The sequence below is a fragment of the Ictalurus furcatus genome, chromosome 18 (genome assembly GCF_023375685.1).
Source record: "Ictalurus furcatus strain D&B chromosome 18, Billie_1.0, whole genome shotgun sequence".
In the NCBI taxonomy this organism is placed as follows: Eukaryota; Metazoa; Chordata; class Actinopteri; order Siluriformes; family Ictaluridae; genus Ictalurus; species Ictalurus furcatus.
Window position 1 is genome coordinate 12672647 of NC_071272.1, and position 9414 is coordinate 12682060.

The 9414-nt window shown below is 39.5% G+C and overlaps 1 protein-coding gene across 1 annotated transcript; it reads right to left on the bottom strand.

The window, feature by feature from the left end:
- Window positions 1-713: 713 nt before the first annotated feature.
- Window positions 714-8962, bottom strand: bscl2 (BSCL2 lipid droplet biogenesis associated, seipin). Its single transcript, XM_053649227.1, has 11 exons — window positions 8547-8962; window positions 7229-7676; window positions 5613-5694; window positions 5264-5407; window positions 4362-4496; window positions 4047-4144; window positions 3664-3805; window positions 2932-3013; window positions 2472-2537; window positions 978-1040; window positions 714-893 (listed from the first exon to the last, which is right to left on the bottom strand). Exons 2-11 carry the CDS (start codon window positions 7435-7437, stop codon window positions 778-780), a joined length of 1137 nt encoding a protein of 378 aa, XP_053505202.1. The 5' UTR covers window positions 7438-7676; window positions 8547-8962; the 3' UTR covers window positions 714-777.
- Between the last annotated feature and the right edge of the window lie 452 nt (window positions 8963-9414).

Consider the following 9414-nt stretch of genomic DNA (forward strand, 5'->3'; position numbering starts at 1 on the left):
TCTGAGGTTTATACTTGTAACACTCAGTTTGTGGATTTTATTTTAAATAAACAAAAAAATGGTACTGAAAGTTTGCCCCCCCGATCCGATTAATCGATTAACCCGAAAAAATTAATCGACCAACTAATCGATTATGAAAATAATCGTTAGTTGCAGCCCTAGTTTAATTTACTACTGTTTTGCAGACAGTTTGTTAGCTAAATTATATATCGTGATACGTTTCATGTATAGTCAAAATGTCCTCAAGCATCGTGAGAGGATATTGTTGTCATATTGCCCAGCCCTACCCAAAGCCATAAAAGTATAATATAACAAATGACTCTTTTGAATCCTGACCTCAAAGCAACCTTTGGCTCAGAATTTAAAACCAAATTAGTGGAATCTGCAATTGTTTACCTTCATTACAAGTGAAACAAAAGAATTTACGTGCATTTAAAGCGGCGTGTGCATGAAGAACAATAAGCACTGGCTATAAATACAGTATATATATCAGCATTACTAATTAGTCCTGTGAAAAGCTACTTGGAGTGCGAGTTTCAGACATAGCTGGAGAGCTGAGGGGAATGTTAAAGCTCAGTGAGGTAAACTGTAAAACAAGCTTTTATCAGTAACACACATTGGTACACACACATTAAATCTGTTATGATCTGACTTGTCTGTGCACGCACGCACACACACACACACACACACACACACACACACACACACACACACACACGTCACTATTGTAACTCAAGAGGAAGTGTCCAAGCGTGTTGACCTTCTCTAAAAGAGAACTCACAGACGCATCCAGGGACCGTGTCTTTGCCTTAAGCTGGTGTCCTGTGTGGCTCTCTTCTCAAGCTCAGCATCATCACTTGTATTGATCTCTGGTACATGTGGAACATTAAGATCTGGTGCAGCAAGGCAGGATGTATGAGATTAACATTCTTGGCATGTCACGCATGTGAGCATGTGCGTGCGATTTGTTTACTTACGATTCTCTTCATTTGGTGAAGATTCACCAAGTGAACTAATCGCACCAAGTGTGTCTAGATCGCCTGCCAAAAAAAAAAAAAGAAAAAAAGTGTTGAATGGGTTAGAGTGCTATTCTAACTTTTCCACAACATAGGCAAATTTACATGTTCTCAGTAAACTTGCTAAAAGCCCCATTCAACCTGCCTTCTTTTTACACTGGGAGAGCTTTCAGAGACAGTGCTCAGATACCCAGACAGACTCAATTTCTCCTCTCTCCTGAGAAACACACCTGATGCAGACATTTAATGTTCTTGACTGCTTGTTTCAGCTGTGAGCTTTGAGAGAACAACAACATATATATATTTGTTATATATAAACAAAAACAAAAACAAAAAAAACTAATTGCCCCCTTAAACTTAAAATCTGGTTGTGGCACCTTTAGCAGCAATAACTGAAATCAAACGCTTCCAATAACTGGAGATCAGTTTTTCACTTACTTATAGGACTTACTTCTATGCTTTGGATCATTGTCTTGCTGCATAATGCAGTTTCGCTTGCGTTTCAATTTACAGACTGAAGACTGGACATTCTTCTTTAGGATTTTCTGGTAAAGAGCAGAATTCATGTTTCGCTCAATTATTGCAAGTTGCCCAGGCCCTGAAGCAGCAAAGCATCCCCAGACCATCCAACTTCCACCACCATGCTTGACCATAGGTATGATGTTCTTTTTGTGGAATTCTGTGTTTGGTTTACACCAGATCCAAACAGTTCCACTTTCACTTTTCTTCAATCCACAGAACATTCTCCTAAAAGGTTTAAGAATCATCAAAGTATGTTTTGGAAAAATTCAGATGAGCCTTAATGTTGTTCTGGGTTAGCAGTGGTTTTCACTTCACCACTCTTCCATTGATGCCATTTTTGCCCAGTGTCTTTCTGATAGTGGAGTCCTGAACAGTGACCTTTATTGATGCGAGAGGCCTGTAGTTCCTTTGATGCTGTCTTTGGCTTTTTTCCATTTGGAAGTAATGGCTCTCACTGTGGTTCTTTGGAGTCCCAGAGCCTTTGAAATAGCTTTGTAACCCTTTCCAGACTGATGTATTACAATAACTTTAAATTTTGGCAGTGTATTACTGGGTAAGACCTTTTAACCAACTTCATGTTGTTGAGAAAGTTCTATTTAAGTGTTGATTTGAGTGAATAAGGTTTGCAATAATCAGGCCTGGTTGCGTCTAGTCCAGCTGAACCCCATTATGAATGCAGTTTCATAGATTTGGGGAATTAATACATGTTTCTGTTGGTATTGGATAACTTATTTGCTTCAATAAATAAAAATATTGTTTAAAAACTGTACTTTGTGTTTACTAATGTTGCCTTTGTTTTGTCTTAAATTCCGTTATAATTTCTGAAAGAATTTAGTATGAGATACACAAAAACAGAAGAAATCAGTTTTTCACAGCACTGCGTGCATATATATATGCGCATGCATGCACAGTCATTTATTCTGAGCAACTCACCTTCAGTTTGCTCAGTCTCTGCTGGTTGGTCTGCAGGTGCATCTTGGTCCTTCTCGTACTTCAGGTCTGGCAAATATTTGCAAGATTACATCAAATATATGCAACAAACAAACACTGATACCATATAAACATTCACCACAATAGTGTACTACCCTATGTACTGAGGTATACTATTATCTTGTTATTTAGCTGAAGGGGGTGTGACTTCTCACTCACACCCAACATACTCGCCTATGAAAATACAGCACAATAAAATGTAACTGCTTGCATAATACTGAATCACAATCTGTTTCAAGGATCAAAATATGCCCACCTTCTCACCCATTAAGGCACTGAAGGTCTAAAACTTTGCAGTACATAACTTCTTGTGTATTGATCATGTATCGAACATGGTGTCATATTGAAAAGGACTGCAGTGGATATGCCAGACGAGGGTTCTTATGGTATGTAGGGTTCTTACTTGGTGCACTAGCTGTTGTGCGCATGCGTCTCCGGGCTTCCTCTCTCCTCTTTTGTAGACGTGTTGTGTCCCCCATCATTACCTACAGATGAAATAGAAAAGTCAGAACAAGAAATCACCACATACAGTCTGCTTCAGAACTGTCGGCATCCCTGGTACCTACGGTTTAAAAAAGGTCTTAGGTCCTCTCTTCAGCTGAACCCATAGCCTTTCAAAGGACTTTAGGTCAGGGGACTGGGGTGACCATGTGAAAAGCTTTTTTCAAACCAAAAACACGCAAACAAGGGAAAAGAACAAGGTTGAAAAACAGGAAACCCAAAACATGGAACAAAGGCTCAGTAAAGACAGGCGGCAAAACGCTGAACATTACTTTGCAAAGAACAAAGCCACAGGGGTTTAAATGCACAAATTAAAAAGAGGGTAAATGGAAACAGGTATGAGCAATGAAGACACATTACAAGAGACAACTAATGACAGGACATGGGTGGAGACAGGACATAAACCAAAACAAAAACAAATGTGGCAAAATAAAGATGTGACCATGTAGACAGGTGCGCCGAGTGAAGCAAGCTGCTTATGCATGCTGAGCGCTCGAGGGAAATCTCTGACACTAATTAACCACAGACATCTTTAACAAGTGTGCCAATAAACCTGGAACTGACTGTATCTTGGGATTTGGGAGAGGAACATCTGGATTTGTGGGGTATTTGTAGAAGAGCGCAGATGTCATACCTGGACTCTGACCTGCTCCGGGGGCCACAATCCTCCCCAGATGAACTGCAGATAACTAAACAGCACAATCACACTGAGGAACGTGAAGTTACTCGCAACTCCTATGACTGCTGACGTTAGAGGGAAATTATACAAGAGGTATCTGTGGAGAGACCGAGACAGAGAGAGCGAGAACAATGTTATAAGCTGAGACTAATAATATTAGTTATTATTTAACATGTAATTTTTATATGTTTGATTTAAAAATGTTATTCTTTGTATTATTTCTGCCCACCACAAATAACTCGTTCAAGGTCAGTTCGATAGAAAGTACAGTATATGCTAAATAATACAGTGACCTTGAAAAAGTAGCAGAATCTGTGAAAGGTGGACATGGTACACACCTGATCCCAGTGAAGTAGGCGTGGATCCTAAGCTGGGCAGAGTAGATCTGCACACGCCTAGACTGAATCTCTATCACAGCCCCAATAGTGGGCTGATACTACAAAGGGAAAAAAAAAAACATTGAGGAAAATTAAGACTTTATTCTTGCAATCTATTACAATAATCTGTCTCCGATATCAATAAAGAATCATAAGGCTTATTTTAGACTATGACTACTCGAAACAAACAAAAAAAGGCAAACAGTTTTAACACATTCTGCTGAATTAAACAGCATAGCTGTGTGTCTGGAGTTCATTTAAATTTATTGTACTCACAGAGTCCGACTTGTAGTCTGAGAAGAGGTCCACCTCTATAAGCTGCTTCTGCTCTGAAAGGCCAGTAAGCAGCATTGGTGAGAACACCAAGGTACTGAGGATCTGCAGGAGACTGGAGCGATAATGCAGCATGGCCTGATCGGAAAACACACAGTTGCATTTATAATCCCGATTCCAGTTTAAAATAGAAAGCAATTTCAGATCCATATCCATGCAAGGCAAGAAATGTATTTTAAGAAATAATGCTGTGTTATGCTTCATATAACGGGGACTTAACAGAGACCTGTGGAGTCTGGAAAAAAGCGCATTTTCTTTTGCTTATTGACTAATTTGAAGGACTATTAACACTCAACTATGTAATCCATGCTGTGTGAGGTCTAGGCTAGGTAACATTTTTATTGTGCGTTGAATTAGAATCGTATTTATACTGAAAAAAAAAAAAGATGAGTTTATGAGATTGTAGAATTTTATGTCACCTCCTGATATTATTACTAACACTGCAAGAGTAAACAGGTTTAAGGCATAAAGCAATTTGCCTTGATTTCCCCGTCCTACAGCTGTCACAGCTTAAACCCTTTAATATTACCAGTAGCCAATTTGGGACTGAAAAGATTTGGGAACAGAAATGCTGCAGTGGTGATATTTTGAGACTCAACCAATCACAAACCTAGAATTCTGGGCACACTAAAGTACAGTGCACCCTCTTGTGGACCTTGACAGGTAGTTTTTGTTTTTTTAATTCCACTAAAAATCAGCTGTTTTCATGACCCAAATATGCCACAGGTTCTAAACAACTGGACCACAAAGTTATAAACAGCTGGCCTAACATGTCCTAGTTCACAGAGGAATGTAATGGAAAATCAAAGCAAAGCACAGCAACGTGAGTTTTAATTCTTACTCACAGAGCGAGCCACGGTGGACACGGTTTTTCCGTCTTTAGTGTAGCAGGACATTGTGATCATAAACATGCCGAGCTGCTCGTTAACGGGTGATTCCGGCATCTCCAGTTCAAGCGAGATTCGATAAGGCTGACCATACATCAACACCTACAGCACAGACAGAATTACTTGCTATTAAACTGAATTGTCTTTCAAGATAAACATGATTTTTGGATAGAGATGTGGCATCTAAATAACTTCAGGCAATACAGATTGATAAAGAAATGAGGAAAACTAGTGAAAGTAGGACTGTACATTATGTTTGTAGACACTTTATATAAGAAGGAATAAACAATAAATATGAGGATCTTACCTGCTCTTTGCCATTTTTTAGGAGAGAGATGTTAGCCATTGGGAAGGAACAGAGAACTGAGTTGGCAGACACACAATCACTTCTGAAACAAAATATTCAGATATATTCTTACTTGTATATTACATATATACATAAATAATACGTATATACAGTCCCCTCCCAAAGTACCAGAACAGAAAGGCCAATTCTATTTTTTTGCTATACATTGAAGACATTTGAGTTTGAGAACAAAAGATGAATATGAGACAATAGATCAGAATTTAAGCTTTTATTTCTGGCCTGTAGGCCATATTTACATCTAAATGTGTTTAAAAAAAAAAAAAAAAACTTATAACATGGCACCTTTGGTGGCAGACCCAATTTTTAGGTGAGGAAAAGTTTTATAAAAAAAGACAGTCTCAATGTAAATAACACTCAATATTTGGTTGCATATGCCTTGCTTGCAATAACTGCATAAAGCCAGCGATCCAGTGACATCACCAAAATGTTACAAGGGGGAGGGCGTGGGGTTGGAGTCCTTTATTGAGTTGGCAATGTGTTTGGGCCATTCTCTTAATACATGATGAAGTTCCTGCCAATTAGTTTGGATGCATTTCTCTGTAAATTGGAAGCCAGATTGTTTCTGTAGACTTCTGAATTCATTCTGCTGCTACCATCATGAGTGACATCATCAACAAAGATTAGTGAGCCTGTTCCAGAAGCAGCAATGCAAGCCCCAGCCATGATACTACCTCCATCATGCTTGACTGATGAGCTCATAAAATGAGCAGATCCTTTCTTTCTCCACACTTTGGCCTTTCCATAACTTTATTACAGGTTAATCTTGGTTCCAGAACGTTCATAGCCCATCTCAGTATTTCTTTGTGAATTCCAATCTTCTGATACTTACTGCTGATGAGTGGTTTGAACCTTGTTGTACAGCCTCTATATTTTTGCTCTCTAATTCTTCTTCAAATGATGGATTGTGATACCCTGACCCCTGTCCTGTGGAGGTTTTTGGTGATGACACTGATTGTTGTTTTTGGATTTTTCTTCACAGCTCCCACAATGTTTCTGTCATCGACTGCTGTTGTTTTCCTTGGCCGACCTGTCTGATGTCTGGTTATTAGTACATCGGTGGTTCCTTACTTTTTCAGGACATTCCAATTTGTTGTATTGGCTATGCCCAATGCATGTACAATGGCTTCAATTTTCCCTCTTTTCTCAGCTTCAAAATGGCTTGCTTTTCTCCCTTAGACAGCACTCTGGTCTTCACGTTGGTCTATCCTGCAGTCTATCCTGCAGTCACAGGTGAAACCCAGGGCTCAAACTAAGATTAGACATTCAGAGCTATTAACATTTTAAACAATTATCTAACAGGGCACACCCAGGCAGAAAGAAAACACCCGTCAGTCGCATGTTCCAATATTTCTGACCACCTGAAAAGTGGGCAGGGTCAAACAAAAGGTGCTCAATATAATGTGGCCTTTACAGAAACTACAATCCAAAACAAAATTTGTATAGAACAGTCAATAAATACGAAAAAATTGCATTAAAATGAAAGCAAGCAATGAAAAAACCCTCTAGTCCTACCTATTAAGAACACATCTAACAAACACAATACAACATGTCATTACCTGTAGTGGTAGTTCACAGGTGTAGAGAAGCTGACAGTGGGCATGTAGGAGTAGTAGAAGCTGCCGTACAAAAAGATCGACACCCAAAGCAGCAGCACCAACACACAGAAGAAAATGGCGGCCCGCAGCAGAGTACGCCGAGCCCTCAGTAGAGTCACAGCTGCCACGTCCTGGAGCCAGACCAGAACAGGACCCATCATCGGGCACATCCGATTTTGTCCTCAGCCGTCTAATCAGCATTCAGGTCCTCCTGTCCGAATGCCCTAAACTCTTCATACAAGCCCAGTCTCACACACATACAGACCTTTTTGCTTTCTGACTGGTTCTGCTCATTGTGCTCACTGAGGATCAGCCATTTAAACTTCTATGCGTGAAGACTCATTTTGAGCCTATGATGTCTGACCGGTGTCTTCTTATCTGAATTTTGACTGCTCTCATCATCAAGAACCTGAGAAAGAAAAATAAACAGTAAATATTAACCTACATGACAGCTGGATGCATCTAGGTCGTTACAGATACAAGGGTTCAGAACCCCAGTCCATACACACACACCTTCACACACTCATTCACACCTACAGGCAATTTAGTGTAGACAATTCATCTACTGGTATGTTTTTCTGAGGTTGGGGGAAACCGGAGAAGCTGGAGAAAACCCACATGCGCACAAAAACTCCACACTGATAATAACCCAGGCTCAGGCTCGAACCAGGGACCATGGGGCTGTGAGGCTGCAAAGCTACCCCCTTCACCACCATGCACGCATTTAGGAACATTTAATCTTTTATTTTATTCTTTTAATGAAGCATAAATTAATCCACCATAAAATTTAAAGCTAGGTATGATGTAAAATTTTGAATATGCTTCATTTCTAAATGGATGAGGTTGACAAACTATGTAAAGCAGCAGATGGGTCATTGTGTACCTACAGCACGTGCACATGTGTGCAGCTGCACCTGACAGGTGTGGAGCGTTAAATAAACTCACAAATGCACACTGACAGCTGTAACACTGAGCTAGTCACACGGGCGGGTACACAATGTTCCCAAGAAAGGTATCATACATACAAAGAGCCAGCTAACATTTCTATATAGAAAAAAACACTCACTGACAACTCACATTTTCCACACAAATATTAAACATTAATGCAGTAAAACGTTAGACATCATCACTAATCAGTGCGCGCGCAGCTGGGCTGATAGATAGCTAACATTACTGAAAAAATGAAGTCGTTAACTAACTAGTTTCATCATTGTTCCTAATTAATCACCCAAAACACGAAAACGTAGGACTGTGAAGTGAGAAATATAATCATATTCACCTTCGAAGAAAATAAACATCGCCTAGCCCTAAGGAAGTGGAAGGAATAGTGATGGATAGCAAACTGCTAACAAGGCGGCTACACTTCAAATACGGAAAACGTGGAGGGACAAAAAGTACAGGCGCGCGACGTATTTCAAGTTTCTGTCATGTCTTCAAGGCTGTCATGAAAGGAAATGAGGGTAATTGTGAAGAGCAAGATACAGGGGGAAAGAAAACACAGGAGCCGAGAAAAGGAAACATGAAAGAGAAAAATAACTAACTAATATCTAAATAAATAGCCTGTTGGCCAGTTTGTCCCCAATCCCAGTGTCACAGAGACACTTCACATACTTTTCCATTGGTATTTGGTCACTTTACATTTTTTTCTCTTTCTCCATTCACATGTATTGTATATTAGACTTTGTTTATTGTATTGTTATTCTATTTTGATCATTTGTTTAAACACTCTCTCTCTCTCTCTCTCTCTCTCTCTCTCTCTCTGTACCTGTCTGTCAGTCTGTTTTTTTCTGTGTATTCTGTTACATGTGAGCAATTGACCTCAACCTAGCCACAGGCATTTCAATAAGTCTGACATACTGTGCAAATGATTTTTCAAAAACCTTTGACTTAACTGAATAAATGGATGGATGGATGGATGTTATGATGAATGAATGGATGGATGGATGGATGGTATGATGTATTGATGGATGGTATGATGAATGAATGGATGGATGGATGGATGGTATGATGAATGGATGGATGGATGGATGTTATGATGAATGAATGGATGGATGGTATGATGAATGGATGGATGGATGGATGGTATGATGAATGAATGGATGGATGGATGGTATGATGAATGAATGGATGGATGGATGGATGGATGG

What these genes read in the sequence shown, in the direction of transcription:
- bscl2 (XM_053649227.1), bottom strand. Translation starts at nt 7,437, where the DNA reads ATGTGCCCGATGATGGGTCCTGTTCTGGTCTGGCTCCAGGACGTGGCA. An exon ending in AGAGACTGAGCAAACTGAAG is followed by an intron (nt 1,041 to 2,471) that starts GTGAGTTGCTCA and finishes TTTTTTTGGCAG; the next exon opens with GCGATCTAGACACACTTGGT. An exon ending in TTCACCAAATGAAGAGAATC is followed by an intron (nt 894 to 977) that starts GTAAGTAAACAA and finishes TTGCTGCACCAG; the next exon opens with ATCTTAATGTTCCACATGTA.